General features: G+C 41.6%; 1 protein-coding gene across 2 annotated transcripts in view; it reads right to left on the bottom strand.

Moving 5' to 3' along the window:
- fsd1l (fibronectin type III and SPRY domain containing 1-like) overlaps positions 1 to 22,721 on the bottom strand; it is a 96,151-nt gene that overhangs the window by 41,292 nt on the left and 32,138 nt on the right. For both annotated transcript variants that reach the window (XM_068030299.1, XM_068030300.1), the window contains exons 4-6: positions 18,930 to 19,031; positions 13,813 to 13,835; positions 12,292 to 12,413 (exon numbers count right to left, since the gene is read on the bottom strand). In XM_068030299.1, the coding sequence (XP_067886400.1) occupies positions 12,292 to 12,413; positions 13,813 to 13,835; positions 18,930 to 19,031 (247 nt within the window). The remainder of the gene's footprint in view (positions 1 to 12,291; positions 12,414 to 13,812; positions 13,836 to 18,929; positions 19,032 to 22,721) is intronic.

Raw genomic sequence — 22,721 nt, forward strand, 5'->3', positions numbered from 1 at the left:
TTGCCAAATTGCCCTGGATTCCATGGGCTCTTACCTTCTTAAATGATCTCCCATGTGGGACCTCATCAAAAGCCTTACTGAAGTCCATGTTGACTACATCAACTGCTTTACCCTCATCTACACATCTAGTTACCACCTCGAAAAATACAATCAAGTTTGATAGACATGCTCTCCCCCTGACAAAGCCATGCTGACTAGCCTTGATTAATCCCTGCCTCTCCAAGTGGAGATTAATCCTGTCCCTCAGAATTTCTTTCAATAATTTTCCTACCACTGATGTTAGACTCACCTGCTGTAATTACCTGGTTTATCCCTGCCACCCTTCTTGAATAATGGTACCACATTTGCTGTCCTCCAGTCCTCTGGCACCTCTTCTGTGACCAGAGAGGATTTGAAAATTTGTGTCAGAGCCCTTGCTATCTCCTCCCTTGCCTCACATAACAGCCTAGGTTACATCTCATCTGGGCCTGGGGATGTATCCATTTTTAAGCCAGCTAATACTTCCTCCCTTTCAATGCTAATATGTTCAAGTATATCACAATCCTGCTTCCTGATCTCTACACCTACATCGTCCTTCTCCATAGTGAACACAGATAAAAAGTAATCATTTAAAACCTCACCTATGTCCGCCGGCTCCGCACACAGATTGCCACTTTGGTCCCTAATGGGCCCTACTCTTTCCCTGGCTATCCTCTTGCCCTTAATATACTTATAAAACGCCTTGGGATTTTCCTTTATCTTGCCCGCCAGTGTTTTTTCATGCCTCATCTTCGCTCTCCTGATTACTTTTTTAAGCACCCCCTACACTTTCTATACTCCTCTAGTGCCTCTGCTGTTTTCAGCGCTCTGAATGTCATAAGCCTCCTTTTTTTTTTTCCTTATCCAATCCTCCATATCCCTTGACATCCAGGGTTCTTTGGACTTGTTGGTCCGACCCTTCACCTTTAAGGGAACATGTTGGCCCTGAACTCTCACTTTTCCCTCTTTCTGAATGACTCCCACTGGTCTGATGTAGACTTTCCTACAAGTAGCTGCTCTCCGTCCACTTTGGCCAGATCCGGTTTTATCATATTGAAATTGACCTTCCCCCAATTCAGTACCTTTATTTCCAGTCCGTCTTTGTCCTTTTCCATAACTACCTTAAATCTGACAGAGTTATGGTCACTAACGCCGAAATGCTCCCCCGCTGACACTTCTACCACTTGTCCGACTTCATTCCCTAGGATTAGGTCCAGTATCGCCCCTTTCCTTGTAGGACTTTCTATGTGCTGGCTCAAAAAGCTCTCCTGTATGCATTTTAAGAATTCCGCCCCCTTTAAGCCTTTTGCACTAAGACTATCCCAGTTAATATTGGGGAAGTTGAAATCCCCTAATATTACTCTATTATTTTTACACCTCTCTGAGATTTGCCTACATATCTGCTCCTCTATCTCTCCCTGACTGTTTGGAGGCCTGTAGCACACTCTCAGCCAAGTGATTGCCCCCTTTTTGTCTTTAAGTTTTACCCATACGGCCTCATTTGAGGAACCTTCTAAGATATCATCCTTCCTTACTGCAGTAATTGACTCCTTGATCAACAGTGCAATGCCATCTCCCATTTTACCCCCTCTCCTGTCGCGCCTGAAGATTCTATACCCTGAAATATTGAGCTGCCAGTCCTGCCCCTCCCTCAACCTCGGATAGGAATAATAGCATATTCCCATGTGTTAATCAACGCCCTCAATTCATCTGACTTACTAGTAAGACGCCTTGCGTTAAAATAGATGCAATCCAGCCTTGCATTATTCACTTGTACCTTAACAGGTCTATATTTGCTCTGCCTTCCAGACAGACTCAGTTTCTCTTCTATATTTGACTGTGCTTCACCCCCTACTGTACCTCCAACTCTGTATCCCAACCCCCTGCCAAATTAGTTTAAAATCCCTCCAACATTGCTCAATCAGCAGCGAACATCCCCACTTCTGACGTTATGACTGAAGGAATGTCACTGATGAAGCAGCTGAAGATGGCTGGGCCTACGACACTACCCTGAGGAACTCCTGCAGTGATCTCCTGGACTGAGATGATTGACCTCCAACAACCATAATCATCTTCCTTTGCGCTAGGTATGACTCCAACCAGCAGAGTGTTTTCCCCCGATTCCCAGACTCCAGTTTTGCTAGGGCTCCTTGATGCCATACTTGGTCAAATGCTGCCTTGATGTCAAGGGCAGTCACTCTGACCTCGCCTCTTGAGTTAGCTCTTTTGCTCATGTTTGAACCAAGGCTGTAATGAGGTCAGGAGCTGAGTGGCCCTGGCGGAACCCAAACTGAGCGTCACTGAGCAGGTTATTGCTCAGCAAGTGCCGCTTGATAGCACTGGTCGACGACATCTTCCATCACTTTACTGATGACTGAGAGTAGACTGATGGGGCAGTAGTTGGCCGGGTTGCATTTGCCCTGCTTTTTGTGGGCAGGACATACCTGGGCAATTTTCCACATTGCCGGGTAGATGCCAGTGTTGTAGCTGTACTGGAACAGCTTGGCTAAGGGCGCGGCTAGTTCTGGAGAACAAATCTTCAGTACTATTGCCGGAATGTTGTCAGGGTCCATAGCCTTTGCAGTATCCAGTGCCTTCAGTCGTTTCTTGATATCACACTGAGTGAATGAAATTGGCTGAAGACTGGTATCTGTGATGCTGGGGACTTCAGGAGGAGGCCAAGATGGATCATCCACTTGACACTTCTGGCTGAAAACTGGTGCAAATGCTTCAGCCTTATCTTTTGCACTGATGTGCTGGGCTCCCCCATCATTGAGGTTAGGGATATTTGTGGAGCCACCTCCTCCTGTTAGTTGTTTAATTGCCCACCACCATTCACGACTGGATGTGTCAGGACTGCAGAGCTTAAATCTGATCCGTTGGTTGTGGGATTGCTTAGCTCTATCTATCACATGCTGCTTCCGGTATTTGGCACGCAAGTAGTCCTGGGTTGTAGCCTCACCAGGTTGACGCCTCATTTTGAGGTATGCCTGGTGCTTCTCCTGGCGTGCCCTCCTGCACTCTTCTTTGAACCAGGGTTGATTCCCCCAGCTGGATGGTAATGGTAGTGTGGGGGATATGCTGGGCCATGAGGTTACAGATTGTGGTTGAATACAATTCTGCTGCTGCTGCTGATGGCCCACAGCACATCAAGGATGCCCACTTTGTGTTGCTCGATCTGTTCAAAATTGGGCCATATTGTCCAGTGCAGCTGATAATACCGGACCTCGACTTCGGCACTCTTCTGCTTCCACAGTGGGTGGTGCAGTGAATCCTGCCACAGTATGGAGTCCTCCTGTCATTTCAAACACTGCATAAGGTATAAACTACAGACCCCTTGATTTTTAATTGATTTTCAACACTCTCCCTTCCCTTCCTCTCCCCATAAGTGATAAAATCATGGAGCAATTAATGCATGAAAGTCAGGTTTTTGCAATAAGGCTGAATGGTCATGGCACTGCTCAGACATCATTGTACTCTATCTGCATAATTAAACGTCCTTATGATAGTACACAACTGTAAGGACTCATAACTCAAATGTATTTTTCTAATTCTGAGCTGTTTGTTGACACATTCCAGTGCATACGTCTTAAAGGTTAAATTTATACACTATATAAATTAGAAACAAACACAATTAAACATACCCACAAAATTGGCCACTGTATCTTGGAAATGTTTTCATGAAGTCTTTTCCTTAAGGACCTGTTCTTGAGGTTTGAATTCCACTCTATCCTAAAAGTTCGAATGCTTTAACTGGGCTGAGGAGTTCTAACACCTGTTGACAAATTCTTTGCTAGATATGCGCTGTATGGAAGTCTTAATTTCCATCCTCTTTTGTCTAACCAGAAATACCAAAGAGTGCACTCCAACAAGCCCAGTCCAAGGACAGGCAGGCAGAAAATTCTTACACGAGATTTGAGCAGCAGAGATCTCCTTCCTCTCACTCCCACATTCTCCATGTGAAGTCACTAAATAAAAATTAAGCCTAAATATGCCATTTGGGATGAGTTTTGGTTTTGAGGCACAGATGACATGTTTAGAAGGTGCTTTGATGCTGGGTTCAGGACATTGCAGCCGAAGTCAACCACGTGGCCCATGGCGACTGACCACTTGAAGCTCCTAGAGAGCAAACTGTAGGAGGAAACTTCCATGTTACAGAGCTTTGCAAATTAATTTCAGCAACTATAGATTCACCATAGGTGCACCAGAAAAAAAGTCAATAGATGGAAATAAAGAAATATTGTCTAACGAGATGAAAATGGTTGCATCTTAAATACTGCTAATTCGCCATGGGGAGAGGAGTAAAAAGTCTTAACATATACAGAGTTACTTGCATCTTACATAAGTTTGGATAAGTGATAGATAAACATTCTGTGGGACCTGCAGCTTCCAGTCTCAGGGGAATGTAGTTTTGTCAGTCATGTAATTTCTCAGTTTCAGCTGAACTGTTGCCATGTTTAGACCGCAGTGATCAGAAACAATTATCTGGATGTTAACTCAGACACATTAGGATGGTTCACGTGGGATAGTCTTAGTGCAAAAGACTTAAAGGGGGCGGAATTCTTAAAGTGCATACAGGAGAGCTTTTTGAGCCAGCACGTAGAAAGTGCTACAAGAGAAGGGGTGGTACTGGATGCAATCCTAGGGAATGAAGCCAGACAAGTGGTAGAAGTGTCAGTGGGGGTGCATTTCGGGGATAGTGACCATAACTCTGTCAGATTTAAGGTAGTTATGGAAAAGGACAAAGACGGACTGGAAATAAAGGTACTGAATTGGGGGAAGGCTGATTTCAATATAATAAAACATGATCTGGCCAAAGTGGAATGGGAGCAGCTACTTGTAGGAAAGTCTGTATCATACCAGTGGGAGTCATTCAAAAAGAGGGGAAAGTGAGAGTTCAGGGCCAACATGTTACTTTAAAGGCGAAGGGTCGGACCAACAAGTCCTGGGAACCCTGGGCATCAAAGGATATGGAAAATTGGATAAGGAAAAAAAAAGGAGGCTTATGGCAGACTCAGGAGGCAGAAAACAGCGGAGGCCCTAGAGGAGTATAAAAGGTGTAGGGTGGGGGTACTTAACAAAAATAATTAGGAGAGCGAAGAGAGGGCATGAAAAAACACTGGCGGGCAAGATAAAGGAAAATCCCAAGGCGCTTTATAAGTATATTAAGGGCAAGAGGATAACCAGGGAAAGACTAGGGTCCATTAGAGACCTAAGGGGCAATCTGTGTGTGGAGCTGGCGGACATAGGTGAGGTTTTAAATGATTACTTTTCATCTGTGTTCACTATGGAGAAGGATGATGTAGGTGTAGAGATCAGCGAGGGGGATTGTGATATACTCGAACAAATTAGCATTGAAAGGGAGGAGGTATTAGCAGTTTTAGCTATCTTAAAAGTGGATAAATCCCCAGGCCCAGATGAGATGTATCCCAGGCTGTTGTGCGAGGCAAGGGAGGAGATAGCAGGGGCTCTGACACAAATTTTCAAATCCTCTCTGGCCACAGGAGAGGTGCCAGAGGACTGGAGGACAACGAATGTGGTGCCATTATTCAAGAAGGGTAGCAGGGATAAACCAGGTAATTACAAGCCGATGAGTCTAACATCAGTGGTAGGAAAACTATTGGAAAAAGTATTGAGGAACAGAATTAATCTCCACTTGGAGAGGCAGGGATTAATCAAGGATAGTCAGCATGGTTCTGTCAGGGGGAGATTATATCTAACAAACTTGACTGAATTTTTCGAGGAGATGACTAGATGTGTAGATGAGGTAAAGCAGTTGATGTAGTCTACATGGACTTCAGTAAGGCTTTTGATAAGGTCCCACATGGGAGATTGTTTAAGGTGGTAAGAGCCCATGGGATCCAGGGCAATTTGGCAAATTGGATCCAAAATTGGCTTAGTGGCAGGAGGCAGAGGGTGATGGAGGGTTTTTTTTGCGATTGGAAGCCTGTGACCAGTGGTGTACCGCAGGGATCGGTGCTGGGACCCTTGCTGTCTGTAGTGTACATTAATGATGTAGACGTGAATAAAGGAGGTATGATCAGTAAGTTCGCAGATGACATGAAAATTGGTGGTGTAAATAGTGAGGATGAAAGCCTTAGATTACAGGATGATATAGATGGGCTGGTAAGATGGGCAGAGCAGTGGCAAATGGAATTTAGTCCTGAGAAGTGTGAGGAAATGCATTTTGGGAGGACTAACAAGGCAAGGGAATATACAATGGATGGTAGGACCCTAGGAAGTACAGAGGGACCCGAGTGTACTTGTCCATAGATCACTGAAGGCAGCAGCACAGGTAGATAAGGTGGTTAGGAAGGCATATGGGATACTTGCCTTTATTAGCCGGGGCATAGAATATAAGAGCAGGGAGGTTATAATGGAGCTGCATAAAATGCTAATTAGGCCTCAGCTGGAGTACAGTGTACAGTTCTGGTCGCCACACTATAGGAAGGATGTGATTGCACTGGAGAAGGTGCAGAGGAGATTCACCAGGATGTTGCCTGGACTTGAGCATTTCAGATATGAAGAGAGACTGGGTAGGCTAGGGTTATTTTCCTTGGAGCAGAGAAGGCTGAGGGGAGACCCGATTGAGGTACACAAAATTATGAGGGGCATAGATAGGGTAGATAGGAAGAAACTTTTTCCCTTAGCGGAGGTGTCAATAACCAGGGGGCAAAGATTTAAGGTAAGGGGCAGGAGGTTTGGAGGGGATTTGAGGAAAAATGTTTTCACCCAGAGGGCGGTTGGAATCTGGAGCACACTGCCCGAAGGGGTGGTAGAAGCAGGAACCCTCACAACATTTAAGAAGTATCCAGATGAGCACTTGAAACACCATAGCATACAAGGCTATGGGCCAAGTGCTGGAAAATGGGATTCGAATAGACAGGTACTTGATGGCCGGCACAGACACGATGGGTCAAAGGGCCTGTTTCTGTGCCGTATGACTCTATGACTAAATCTGGAAAAAAGTTCAGCGTATCTGTCAGTGGCTTTTTAAAACTGTCAGCTCATTAGCATTTTACTTCTGGGTTTGGTGTCCAATGTGCAGTAGTTGGCATGAGGACCCACATTACACGATCTCAACTCGAGTATTTAAAGGGCGATTATGAAGATGGATTTGCAGGAGCTGGAAACAAGAGAAGTCAAAGTGCAACAACTGATTTCAGACTGAACCACAGTGCAGCCTTTTCCAATAATACCTCACTTGAAATGTTCTGGGGTTAGCAAGGAGTTGACCGATACTCTTCCCCAGAAATGATAGAAAGACACCTGCTGACACCAAAGTGGTACATCTGGAGGTCAGCAGCAGCAGCATAATGCCATGCTCCTGGATTCAGCACAGGAAGCACTTTAAATGACCTAAACTGGTCAGGGAAGGAGAGTACAGTTGCATATTCAAATACATCCTGCTGCGTGCATCAGCACAACCACTCTCTCTGCCTTGTCACGCTTATTCCATCACACCACTCTGCACACCGACTTAACCTTGCCAGTACACCCACCCTTTGCTCTCTATACACCTCCTCAAATTCCCATTTACCCATCCACTACGACCATTCACCCTCATCCTTATGCTATTTCATGCCTCTGCCTGATTGTTGCCCTCACTAAATGCACTGCATTAATTGGCTGAACACGTGCCATTACACTCACCTGTTGGTCTGTTCTTTCCGTTGTTGCAGAGAAAAGAGCACAAAACGAGGGTGAGGGAGAACATTGGACGTAGGCTCCACAGATTTCCCAGCAGTCAAATGCAGAGGCAGAAGCATTAGGTAATCAGTGGAATTTCAGTGTCCTTGGCCAGGGATAGGGATTTGCGATATATGGACAGCAGAGTTAAACTTTTCAGGTCGATGAAAGGTCATCAACCTGAAAAGTTAACTGTTTCTTTCTTCACCGATGCTGTCAGATCTGCTGAGCATTTCCAGCATTTTCTGTTTTATTTCAGATTTCCAGCAGCCCCAGCATTTTGCTTTTGCATTGGCAGATGGGAACCTGGGGAGAGGGCTAGCTCACTGATGTGTTAGACCATATCTGTCCAGCACTGCCAATTAGTTGCTTTAGCCTCAACCGGTACCGAGACTGAAAAGAACAATTAAGATACACATCGATCCATCCTGCAGCTCCAGTCAATTTCCAATTTCTTCTTGTGAAGGCTAGGCAGTAGAGACTATTGCTGAAGGACATTCTCCAAGTCTCAGGCTGCCTCATTGACAAATCACCCTAGGAACCTTATCTTACTCGCAGCTGGATCAATGGTAGTTGGGACAGCAATATCTCGCTGTGGCTTTTGATCTACTGGCAGTGATAGCGGAGGTGTTAATTAATTAATTCTCAATCTTTAACTTACTGGTCTTTAAAATTAATAGAAAACTATCAAACTGTTTCACTTAAATGATTCTTGATTCTCAATTTGACGGTTGGCTGTTGGGCTTCATTGGTCAGATTTCTGATGGGTGTCAGCAGCCAAATTTGAAGTAGGTATTCCCTTGTCTCTTAGTAGCCACCCCTTAGGTTTACTTGCAGGTCCAAAAACATCAGAGTGCTTGGACTGCCACAGGACGACCGCATCATAGCAGCTCCCTGAGAACTTCACATACTAACATAAATATCACTTTGTGGTTGCATACCAACTGCACATTGATGCAGTGGCAGCCCTTGTGGTTGATGAATACTCCTGGTTGACCTGGGGGGGGGGGGTGGGGGGATGGTGCCAAAATTGCCAAGTGTGTGCAGAAGATGACACCCTGCAGCTGTGAGAGGACAGCCAGAGAATCAAACCTGGCCACCCACTCGTTCTGACTGGTGTCATCACAGGTGAAGTCCACATCAATTGCCAGCCATGGCAAACAAGCCATTAGTCATCAGCTGTCTTATCAATTTGTGGGCTGCTGAGAGATCCTGGATAGGTCTCCAGGAACTAAAAAGTTGAGGACAGTCTCGACTTTGATGATCACTGGTAACACGTGGCCACCAGGCAGCAGGCCTTCTTCTGGGAGGATGCAGATGTCTACAACCACCTGTTGCATCAACCCGAGCTTCCTGAAACACTGCTGTTTGGACAAGTCAAGAAAACTTGGCTTCTCCCTGTACACCCATGTCATGGGTAGTACCTCCTGCGAGCAGCTGTTCCCTTCTCTGCTGCACAGCTACAGGTTTCAAAAGCAGGCTGCTGGTCATATTGCGCCTCACCCGAGGTCCTATCTAAGACAGCCAAAGCACCATCCATCTTGTTGTGATTCAGAAAACCTCCAAAGTGTAGAAAGTAAATTCTCAACTGGAGTACTGTGAAAGGTTAGAAAGCAGATGCTGAATATTTATTGCCATATTTCTGAGTTCGATTCAGCCCCCTCAAGCCATTGTTCTCACCTCGCTTCCACTGGCAAGTTTCAGGAAGCCCAGGAAACGCTTGGATGCACTATTAAATTTGAAAGAGTTGAAATATCACTCCAATTGAGTGATTAGCATATGCTAATAGGCAATTGCCTATCTTGAGGGGGAAACATGCAAGCAGTGGGTTGGAGCCAGCTTTCCAACACGCTCGAATTCTTGCCAGTTTTAATGCCCCCCGCTTTGCCAAGTTAAAAATTAACAATGCTCCAGTTCCCAAGGCATCCTTAAGCAAAGCCTCGAGAAATCTGCTAATAGTTAATGTGTGTTATTTTTAAACAAAGGATTCACTCATTATATTTATGAATTAAAGATATTTTAAAACTCCCAATTGATATCCTATCTTTAGACCCCAATAACATTTGTGCAACCAAATAAAAATCAGTTGGCCCTACTCTGTGGCATCACTGACATTGTAAAGTAACTTCTGGCTACAGTGATTTGATTACCCAGGACTAAAGAGCTTTGAGATCCGTTCATTCACATTGTTCTGACAATCCGTAATGCAGCATCCTTGAGGTCTATTTCTATCAGCCAGTCTGCTGGACAAATTACCATAATCCATGCTGGCCCAAGCCAATAGGCAGATTTGCCAAGAGCTGCTTTAGGCCTCAACACCACCCTGTCTTTCTGTAGTGACCCAAAGACCCAGGCCATGAGTTCCTAACACACATGAAGGATCACACTAACACCTGCATCTTCTATAGGTATCCAAGTTCCTAGGACAATTACAATGGATGAAGAATGAGAACAGTAACTTGCATCTAGATTACACCTTCAGCATATAAGGGTCAAGATCCTACACAAAGGCTTAAGCAAGAAGTGCATGCTGAGCCAAAGGAGATATCAGGAGGAGCAACCATAAACTTGGTCAAAAAGATGGCCTTTAAGAAGGGTCTTGAAGGACAGGAAGGAGATAAGGCAGAGAAAATTAAAGAGGGATTTCTCAAGTATAGGGATTAGCAGGCTGAAGGTACTGCTGGCAATGAGGACTGACGGGAGGGGGTTGCACAAAGAGCCAGAGGCAGAGGAATGGAGATTTAGAAGAGCAGGTGGGGGGGGGGGGGGGGGGGGGTGCGGTGGGAGGTTGTAGGGCTGCAAGAGATTACAGAAATACATCCCACAGATTTGAAAACAAGCTGCTGGAGGTCTTAGCCAGAGCAGGTCAGCGAGATGGATGAGCAGGACTTGGGGCAGGATACGACATAAGCAGCATTTACTATGTATATTCTAAATAATGATAGTCTATGGTTGACAGTTTTCAAATTTATTATAGGCTCAGAGAATGAAAATTACTGAGGGAACTTCATCAGTCTACATAATTTTAAATTACAAAAGCTCAACAGAAAAGGCAACAGATGTCTGATTAATACATCATTATACAGTCTAGACAAACAGGTGGCGTAATCAGGCCCATTGTAATAGGGTTCTATATAAACTCTGCTACATTTGAAAACAGTCCAACTGAGCTTTGAATAATCTACGGTAAACTCAATAGACAGGTCCACATAATAAAAACAAGAAATGCTGGAAATACTCAGCAGGTCTGGCAGCATCTGTGGAGAGAGAAGCAGTTAACGTTTCAGGTCAGTGACCCTTCTTCGGAACTGCATCTTCCAGCATCTGCAGTATTTTGCTTTTATTATAGACAGATCCATATACTTTGATATATTTATTTTAAGCTTATATCTCTTTCTCCTCAAGATTCACATGGCAACAGTGTAAGATTAATATAATTGTGTGGGGAAAAATGCATTTATCACACACACTTCACCCCACCTTAAATGTTTTAATTACCTTGTACATTGTCATTTCAGTCAGTGTGCAGATTAAGCTGCAGCCAGATACAAGTTCACAAGAGTATAAATTATACAATTTACAGCAGCAAACTGATGTTCTTAACTGAATTACCATATTGATAAGAACATTTAATAATGGGCATAAATTTTTGATGCAGATGAGGATTACTTACTTCCACCTGGGCAGTGTGGGTGTCACAGTAGATTAGGAAGATACATGCAGTGCAGCAAGTTAAGGAGCTACAGCCTACTGTTCCCATACTTCAACTAATCTGGCTTCAATTTTATGTTATTCAACAGTACTCCAAAGATAGAATGCTACACAAAGTAATGCTGTGAGGTTTGAAAACATCCATGTAATACCATCAATAGTCCTTCTCTATAGATTTCAAGGCACAATTTCAAGCAGCAGCAAACTATTAAAGGAGCATTTACAATTACAGAAACCGCCACTGAATGTGGAAATACTACATTGACAGGTGCAAGAACGATTCCTGCCTCTTTGAAATTCAGGCATGATGGCTTTGCTTGAAACAAAAAAATAAAATTGACTACAGGTTGAATCTCATATTTCTGATCCCGATTTCAGCTGCATAGCTGTTTGGGGGGAGGGGGGGGGGGGGTGCTGTGAGTGGAATGGGGAAGGGCAAAGATGTTATTTTTACATTGCCAACAGACCTGGGAGAAAACTGCCCTAGATTATGTGGTCTAGGGATTGGACATCCAGATAAGAGAATACTGATGCAGTTATGTTTCTCCAGAGGAAGAGGCAAGAAGCAAGAACAAAAAAGCTGTGCAACACTCCAGTTTGTAGCCCATTGCCAGGACTTGGAATGGAGCAGTTGAGGCAATATTAGGGATGGGCAACAAATGCTGACCTAGCCAGAGACGCATACATCCCACAAATGAATAAGAAAATGTCAGTGGTCTGAGCAAGTCAGCTATTGGCCTAGGATTTATTGCTAGGAGAGAAAGAGAACAGACCAGGTTAGTTTAATACCCAAGAGTCTAATTGCTAATGGTTTTGCTAGAACGGAGCAAAAGTACTATACAGGCACTGTGTTGATCTAAATCAAATTCTTACCTGGTAAAAATTTCAGCAATCTAAGCATCTGCTTTTCCTGGGAGAAATCAACCATCAAATGAGTCATGTTGTCGCTGACTTTTGGTTTTAAAGACAGTCGAAATGCAGGAGCCATTGTTACCCTATGAAATTAATGCAAAATCTGACAAGTTATTAGAATTACAAGGTACTGTTTTCAGCCTATTGTATTGATAAAAAACAAAAGTGTACTGATTTTTTTTTTAAACAAGCCAATTTGATCTTCACCAGCTTTTTCCACTACATTTCACCTTCGGCTGAGTGGAGAGGGAGTACATGGTCTAGTCCACAGCTACATCAACCTCCCTTTCCAACTACTTAAACAGCATATTCCTGCCAGATATGGATGGTCGCAATAGCCTTGTCCAGTATACAGACAAAGACCACTGCTATTCCAAAGACCCATCCAAAATTTAGAGAAACAGCCAGGCAAAGTTCCAGAATCATACTGAGCATTAGGTGCTGATGTAAGTAAAACACAAGGAGAGCAGGACCGAGGTACACTGAATGATATACTCATTTAAACGCTTTAAAAATATGAGTGTGAGATCATCAGCTAATGATCACCGGTTTAAAAAAAAAAAGTACAAGTCAATGAGCTGGCAAACATGCAGAGCAGCTCAGAATAACGCCAATTCAGCAGTGCTGTAAATAAGTTTTAAAAAATAAAGTTGTGTTCAGTAATCTCCAATCTCAGCCTCTCACACTTTTCTCATTATGATTCTGAAACAAGTTATTCTTTGATATAAAATTCAATAAATTTTCCAACTTTGGTGTCAATTTAGAATAGATATCAGAGCATTGATGGGTGTCTGTTAACTGTTGATCAAGCATAAGGCAAGCTTCTCCATTGAAACCAGACCCCAGGCTGTGCCAGCTTTTGACCTTCAATACTATGGATGATGGTTCGGGAAGGAACCAATGAACATCTATCTAATGTTAACCCAAAGCCAATGAAAAAGCAGGCTGAGGAAGACGATCTTCTAGTGAGCAAAATACATGGCACTTACTGGTGCACAAAATTCTGAGCGAATGCCACATCCAATCCTATGACAGAGTTTACGTGGACTGAGCTGGAGCCCACTTCAACTACAATGACCCTCAAAAACCTTCTCACCCAGTAGCTTGCTCAAATACAAAAAAAGTAATTCAAATATAACACATTGCACCTCCAATATTGGAGCACAGATTGAAGTTAGTTTCTACAGATTAGATATAATTTCCTGGCTCAGGGGCTTGCCACTAGTGGTAGACTCCCTAAGCAAAATGTCAGTTTCCTTCATACAAGCAGATTAATTGGGAAATAAAAAGCATATTATCTATGCTATTTTTCTTACACCCTCCATAAAAAGGAGTTCCATTTCTGTACCATTAGACAAAAATTATGGAAATTCTACTCTTGCCCTATATTCTCTCAATCTGGTATTAAATAAAGTTATCATAGATATTACACACGTACATTATTCAACAATTGCCAGAGAAGATAAATAAGTATTTTTTTACCTATCCTTGATCTGCTTGGCAGCCTTGGAGTGAAAGAGGAAGAGGAAAAGAGGATGTTAGTTCTGCTCATGCAAGTTGTCTGAAACATCATGCTGAAGGTGTAAGAGGTGAAAGTACAAGAGAAATCTACAAACTTGTTCAAGAAAACCCAAGACATTTTTGTAATAAAAATATTGGGATCTACTTTTAGTTACCAGCAATATTGTAAAAAGGTTACAGAATCTCATCTTTGCTGCAGCAGTTAGTGGGTTCGTGCTGCAGTAGCCAAAATAATTAACTTTCAAAGACATGCATAAGCACACCACATTATATGCAGTTATTGAAGCAGCACAGCAACTTTAGGGAAAGGGATTTTAGGCCAAGAATTCAAAACAAAATTCAAAAACATGTGCCCACCAGTGCAGAGATGCATTCCTAGTAATACAATTGAGTACAGTCCATTTCTGTCAAAGGTCACTTAATTCGAGTCACTGGATAATTCAAATTTTTAGTGGAAAATGTGATTGCCAATATATTGCTATGCACGACTTTACAATTAGCGCACAATGGGCTAAGTAGCCTCTTCTAGAAGTCATGTGATCAATGACTTACCAGTCTTTGCTTGCACACTGAGTATTACAGCTGCATGTAGAGCACAACTCAGTTCTTTTAACTCCAGAGACCATTTTTAGAATGTTTTGTTAATTATTAAGTACAATTTCAAATCCAAATAGAGTATGGCACTGAATTGTATTGAAGAATGTTACTCTCGGCAAATATTTACTATTACTGGCAAGTGTTAGAGCTGAATGTAAATTCCATGCTGAAGAACATGGCAATTCTTTATCACAGCTACCAATCTCCAGCATGCTTGGTGAATGGGTCAAGATCTTTTAGAACATCTCATGACAGTTGCTTTCAAAATGTGGAAAAGCTCAAATGTGCAGTTACCCAAGGTTAACTCCCGTTAATTCAAGAGCACAAATTGTTACTTTCTCTGAATAAGTATTTCAAGTTTCATTGCTTTGGTCGTACCGGTGTTAACGTTAACTGCGATTTCTACTTTGTGCAACCATTCAAATTTCCAGTCATGGGATGTGGTGGGGGGAATGCTATGGTGGATGCAGGTGTCACCCCCTAATCTATTGGATTCCTGATTGCAGTCAGTCATTGTGTGTATGAAAAGACTAGAGGGGCAAAAAGCCTTCATTCAGCTGCTCCTAGCACTGGCCAAGAACATCAGCGGAAGCAGACTGCCCATACTACCAATTTTAGTAGTCGCCACACAGTTCACCAGGCAAAAGAAGTGCAAACCTGTAGGAGAAACCAGTGACCATTAGACTCCCCAACATTACAACAGTGACTACACTTCAGAAGTAACTGAGGCTCTTTGGGGTAACACATGAAAGTTAATTTGTTCTAGTTATAGAAGAGCGAAGCTGTCTTCAGTTTGCTGGGACTTCTGTTGGATTGCACTTCTAAAGGCAAGTGGACTTTGGCATGCTTGCCAAAGACAATTCCTTGAAATCACTCCTTTTAATCCACTCTATTGATGTGATCCTATCTTTTGCTCATGAGACTTTTTCCCCCATTCTTAAATAGGGAGTCTTTCTTGATCATTTCGCAACAGATCATGAGCTCAGCTGCTCTTGCATCTTGAAGGTTGGTCTCTCTAGTTTGTTTGCATATAAATCCTGCACTTACCCTGTTTTGGTACCAAAGGGGAACCTCTTTTCAATCTTTCCAGGTCTGTTCTTACCAGGAGTGCCAGAGTTAGAACACACAAAATCTTTTTGTTCATTCAGTTTAAGCCCACTGATAGCAGCCCACAGATCAATGACCTTTTAAACTGGAACCTGGGATAAATGTGTCCCATCCCAGGGCTTCAAAAAATAAATGATACACTAATCAAGTCAACAAATAAAGGAACATGCATGCATGAGAGAGAACAGGCAGCGGAAAGAGAAAAAGACAGAGGATCAGAATGTGGGAGTAGGATCGGTGGCAGGGGGTCGGTAATGGGGAAGCCATAGTATTGAAGTGTAATCATTGTTATGTAGGGGAAACATGGCAGCCAAATTTGCATAAAGCAAGATCCCAAAAACAACAATGAAACAAACAATCAGAATTTTTTTGGTGAATCTTGCAGAATTGGAGAGAGATGATTTGTTGGAAAAGCTCAAAGATTGGAAAAATCAGATGCTTTTAATGCAGAGAAAGAAATTCCCAACATTCAATGGTTTTGAGGTATTTCTGTCTGGCCTATCCTGTGCTTCTCAGACCTGATAATTTTGGAGCCCTTCAGACATGTATGTTACATTACAATCTTGATGTTCTTCAAATATTGCTACAAGATCTTTTATGTCCACCCGAGAGTTTAGGCAGGACCTTGGTTTGAATTCTCACTGAAAAGATGGAACCTCCAACAGTGCAGCACTTCCTCAGTACTGCTCTAAAGTGTCAACCTAGATTGTGTCCAAGACTCTGGAGTGGAGATTCAACCCATGGCCTTCTGACTCAGAGGCTAGGGTACTACCACTGAGCCAAGACCAATATAGAAAAGTTAGCTAACACCTGCTAAGAGTACACATTGAAAATACAGTTGAAAGGCATTTTCTCACAAACATCCAGAAGAGTCTTTTAGCTGAATGTCTCAGATACAAAAAAGTGACTTTTAAAATTACAACAACTGAAAGACAGGTCTGTAGGTAGATCTACAACCAAGGCGCAAGTCAGGAATGTGTTAGAATACCCTTCACTTTTCTAGATGGGTGTAGCACCAACAACATTCAAGGAGGTCAGCACTTTCCGCTTGTTTGCCACCCCATCCACCTACTCACTCCACCATTGGTATATCATGGCTACAGTGCGTAATACCTGCAGGGCGCACTGCAGAAACTTGCCAAGGTTTCTTCGGCAGCGCCTCCCAACTCTGCAATCTCCAGCACCTAGAAGCACAATGGCAGCAGGTGCATGGGAACACCATTACCTGCAAGTTTCCCTTCATATTAAATACAATCCTGATGGACATATATTACCATTATTTCATCGTAACTATCAAAATGCTGGAATTTTCAACAGTTCAAGGAGACAGCTCATCACCTTCAATGGAAACTAGGGATGGGAAATAAATGCTGGCTTTGCCAGCAACATCCATATCATGGGAATGATTTTTAAAAAAAATAATTACACTACAGGGAGTAAGTATCCTATAAATGCAACTTTCAATATTTTGATGCACAGGTGCAGTGTGTACAGTGATCCATATTTGTGGCTAATTAAACATTTCCTAGTTTGGAGTTAAAACCGGAGTACATCATCAAAATTGTTAACAACCAGTTAAATGAGAAAAGATCAGGGCTAAATTAACTCATTGGTCTGGGTTAGAGTCAAAACAGCCCGAGAACTATAAGGATTCCAATGTAACATCCTATGTCAACCTGAACAGGATATGCATATTGTCCAATTTTTTAAAAAAGGAGTGATGAATAGGGAAAGGTTCTCCTTTATTTCCAAAAAGGAAACTACAGAATTCCTACTATAGCTGTGCTGTGCTCTTCAAACATATTCCATTCTTCACAGGTAAAATCCACCCAGGACCCTGCACATTTTAGAATTGTGCATCATAGTTGCCCAGTTACATTTTCTCACTTAGTTGTAAACATCCTAAATGCTTCAATGGAAGAGACAGCAATGAGATTGCAAATACATCATACATGCCTATTGTATGTGATCCATTACCATCTCCAATCCACAAAGAAACACCTCAAAACCACGAAGCAATGGCAACATCCTTCCCTTCTCTTACCCAATAAAAATGCTTAATTTTCCAAGTCTCTTCCAGCTTTTCCAATAAACCATTTCACTCCAATTTTTCCATATGCATGCATTTTCTGTGAATTCAACATCTAGCTTCCTTTCAGTACAGATTCTAACATGGCTGTTCCAACATAGCATTTCTTCATATTTGAATTGACAACTAATTGAGAGGAGCAAATGCAGGTTTTGGATCCACGGTACATGGCATGTTTGTACGAGGATATTTAAGACAACTTGTCTGATTCTTAGTTCTAAGCACTCATGGCCTGAATGTTTTTCTCCTTCATGGTAGGTATATCAATCAACAGCAGAAATCAGAAATCCACCATAGTAGGCAACTCTCAAATCTATTAGAAGCTGTAAAGCAGAAAAATTAGTACAGAAACTTACCAAGATGTCTTAAATACCAAGAACACGAGGAATTGAAGCCAGCATGGCTAAGCTTTTGCAGGTAACAAAAAGTTTGCTGACATCCCAGAATTTAGTCAAGAGGCCAACCACATCATTTCAGAGGTCAATGCGAAACATACAGTATGCAAAGTTCATAGGGTAGTTTTTACAATATTCAATTCGTTCAATATCCCTTAAACCAATTCTATAGTAGCTGCATTTTACATACAAGTCTACATGCTGCATTTAATTGTTTTTTTTTTTAAATGATTAAGTGCATTGAAATACTGGTAATACTGCAACTGGAAAAGAAATGAAACCCACACAACAGCTTATAGACATACCCATTCTGAGATCTCTCTGTCCCCATTTTGATAGCTGTCTCACCTTTCTCGCTAGGATCTCCTGAGCCTTGCATTATTTGCTCACTAAAGTGGCAGAGACAGGGAACATACTCCAGAGTTTCAGCCACTCCTGCTATCAGTAATTATGCAAGAGCACTCCTAAGTGAAACTCTCTCCAGCTCAGTTTGTGGAGAAACACACAACCTTAACTCTCCAATTTTCTAAATGCACACTTAAGATCAGAAATGTACAGTGCAGGTAACTATCCACATTTTACCTTTCCACAGTGCAGTAAGCAGTCCAACATTGCAATGGACAGTTGTCTCCATTTAAACTGACATGGTGGATGTGTCAGACATTCTTATCCTGATGGAAAGATATCATGTGCTGTGCAGTTTACAATTAAAAAAAAATGACATCACCTTGCATGATTGTTATATTCCATTGGCCATTTCATTGATCGATAATGTTCCTCTACAGTTTAAAAAATGCTGCTTCCAAATTTTCAAAACTTTTCTCCTACCAGAAATGGTCAACATCTTCCTACTTTGTTTCTACCACTTCCATGTAAAGTCAAAATCATACCTTAGTAAAAGCTTCAGAGTCATCCGTGCTCAGTGTCCGATTTGCATATTCCAGAAGCTCCTCCGAACCTTCCAATGCATTGTTGCATATGGTCAACTGGTTCTGATGGAATCAAAAAGTTGACAGGAGTCATCCATCCAACTCCAATGGAATTACACATCGCTATAATGTTTACATTCTATCTTACCTGATCAGGCTTAATCAACAAATTGCAAGCCAAAGGACATTAATCCATTCAAATTCATTTATAAGAACTCCAAATTTCAGCAGTATAAAAAAAAACCAAGAAAAAAATTAAATATTTACATTTTGATAGTTCTAACTCACCCTCACTTCAGTTGTACAAAAAAGTGTTCACATTTTCAGTTGCCTATTCACCTAACACAGAAGAAGTCCACAAGAACCAAATGAGAAGTTTACGATGTCAAGTTTTCGACATTTGTGGGCAGGTTAATTATCAAATTACAAAAGCCCCAATATGCTCGAACACTAAATACAAGAAAAATCAGGTCGCCAGCAACCAAGATAGAACATGGTATGAGAAAAATTTAGAAAGATATGGTCAACAACACACAAAATCTCCATTTGCTTCATTTCCTACCATGCTTTGAATGAAATTTAGCCACCACTAAAAAAAGAGAACCTGGTGGCAGGACTCTGAAGAACAACATAGTCAAAGCTGCTTAGAACATGGCCCCAAACTTGACCAAGGGACGATGGAAGAGAAATTGTATACCATGCATGATATACAATGTCATAAAATTGCAGGTTATAACAATAAAACAGGCGGTTTGGGGTTGTTTATCCTCAGTGCTAATCAGACTGTTCATGCAACATTCAGTCTTGAACAAGCTGCAATTTCAAGTTAAACATTCGAAGATTAAAACCATCGTCTTTGGCTCCACCACAAACTTCATACCCTTGCTACTGATTCCACCCCCTCCCTAGCCATTGTTTCAATTTTGACCAGACTGTACCCAGACTCAGCATCCTATTTGACCCTGAGATTTAGCTTCTGACCAGATATCCAGCCCTTCATAAAGACTGTCCAATTCTACCTCCATAACACTGCTCGTGCCTCAGTCCATCTGCTGCTGAAAAATTTATCTATGCTTTTGTCACCTCCAAACCCAACTATCCCAAGCTTTCCTGGTCGACCCCACATCTACTGTTCATAAATTTCAGCTCATACAAAACTCTATTGCTCGTATCCCTTTTCCACACCATCCCAATTACCCATCTTCTTGCTGACTTACATTAATGGATATCAAATATCCTAGACTTGGGGTGCTCTTTTTAGAAGGAATGTTAATTTCCAATATTCTTGAAATACACAGGAAGAAGTCTGCCTACATATTGCTGCAAAGTGACCAAAAATGGTAACAATGCAGTTTTTTGCACGACACTGTTCAAGACTTCTAGACAGCAGTCCATCAGAATTGGTAAGTCATGTAAATGTGACCTTTACAATCTTTATAAAAGGTTGGCCTGTTTTATTCTGTTAATATGAAAACTTGTCCAACATCACAGCTCAACTCCACTTCCCCTATCCTACAAAATGCTGTTCAAGACTTAGGGAACAAGTTTTACTTCAAACTTGTCTCAAAATTCTTCATTGGGGTTTATTACTCTCTAATGATTAAAACAATTGTTAGTCAGATTGTGTAACAATTTTAGACAGTGACACATTACAATTGCTCTATAAAAGACTTTGGTTTAACTTTTAGAATCTAATCCAATGTTATGAAAAGTAGTCTCAGTAATATTTCAAATTATGCCACTCCACTCTGTTACACATAACTAGTGTCTGTTTCAACTGTGTCTGCTGTACTCCTTTCTGTTAAATTTCCTCAACATTTTCAAGCAGTTTCATATTCAGAATCAAAATGATGAAACATCCAAACCAAAAGTAATGAGGAATACTTAAGTAAACTAAATAAGTCACACCAATGTAAATGCCAAAATGACGAGATCAAAAAGTTGATTTGAAAATAGAAGATCTTAACATTTTGATAACCAATCAATAGATTATTTTCATCTGAGGCTTAGTCAACAATTGCACTGACCATAAATTAACCTGAAAACATATGATTTTACGCTATTTCTATTTCACTATATTAATCTGAATGGTAACAAAACAGACAACAGTACCAATAGTGCCAAATTCTACTGATTTCTATATAACCTTTAGAAACATAGGAATAGGCCATTTAGCCCCTCGAGTCTGTTCTGCCATTCAGTGAGATCCTGGCAGATCTGCAACCTAACGCCATACGCCTGCCTTTTCTCCATATCCCTCAATAACAAAAATCTATCAATCTCAATTAAAATTTACAATTGATCTACCATCAATTGCTGTTTGCAGAAAAGTCTGCCAAACTTCTACCACCCTTTATGTGTAGAAGTGTTTCCTAATTTCACTCCTGAAAGGTCTGGCTCTAATCTTTAGGCTATGCCCTCTAGTCTTAGACTCTCCAATGTATGGAAACATTTTCTCTCTTATCTACTGTACCTGTTCCCCTTAATATCTTAAACTTCAGATCACCCCTTAAACCTCCTAAATTCCAAGGAATACAACCTAGTTTGCATAATCTCGTAATTTAACCCTTGGAGCTCAGTTATCATTGTGGTAAACCTACACTGCATTTCCTCCAAGATTAGTATGTCCTTCCTAAGGTGTGGTGCCCAGAACTGCTCAGAGTACTCCAGGTGTGGTCTAACCAGACTCAGTATACTGAAGTATGACTTCTATTCCCTTGTATGTATCTCAGTCCTCTGGATATAAAGGCCAGCATTCCATTAGCCTTTGATAAATTTCTGTGCTTATTCATGACATTTTAATGATCTATGTACGTGGATCTTCAAATTATTCCGATCTCCACTGTTTCTAGATTTTCCCCATTTAGAAAGAATGCTGTTATATTTGTCCAAAGTGGATGGCCTCACAATTGCCTACATTGAAACTTTCCAGTTTTGCCCATTCACTTAATTGACAACTGTTATTTTATGCTTCCATCTAAACTGCTTACAATACTACCTCCGTGGTCATCAGCAAAGTTGGATATGTGGCTTTCTATCTCATTATCTAAGTAGTTAAGAAACGCAGTGAATAGATCATTGTGGGACACCTTTAGTCACATTCTGCCAATTAGAGTACCGGCCCATTATTTCCTACCCAGGTCAATAATTTGCCATCAATTCCATGAGCTTCAACTGTAGCTAACAGTCTCTTATGGAGGGACTTTATCAAATGCCTTCCAGAAATCCATATAAATAACACATAGACATTCCCCTGTCCACAAATCGAGTCACTTCTTCAAAAAAATTCAATCAGGTTCATCAGGCATGACCTACCCTTTTACAAATCTGTGTTGGCTCTCTTGGATCAGCTAAAAATTTTCAAGGTGTTCAGTCACCCTATCTTTCATTACAGACTTTAGTAATTTCCCAGCAGATGTTAGGCTAACTGGTCTATAATTCCCTGGTTTTTCTCTCTCACCTTTTTTTAAATAGCTGAGTGACATATACAATTTTCCAATCAAAAGGAACAGTTCCCGAATGAAGAGAACTTTGGAAAATTTAGTCAGGGAATCTGTTACATTCTCACCCATTTCCTTTAAAGCCTTGCGATGGAAAATATCTGGCCCCGGGGATATGCTGCTCTTCAGTCCTATTATTTTCTTCATTACTGTTATTTCATTTGTGTTAACTTTGGCGAGTCCCCGATTCATTAGCTTCCTTAGAATTTCCAGCATACTGACATCTTCCTCCATTGCAAATAATGACGCAAGT

The sequence above is a fragment of the Heterodontus francisci genome, chromosome 4 (genome assembly GCF_036365525.1).
Source record: "Heterodontus francisci isolate sHetFra1 chromosome 4, sHetFra1.hap1, whole genome shotgun sequence".
Taxonomy (NCBI): Eukaryota; Metazoa; Chordata; class Chondrichthyes; order Heterodontiformes; family Heterodontidae; genus Heterodontus; species Heterodontus francisci.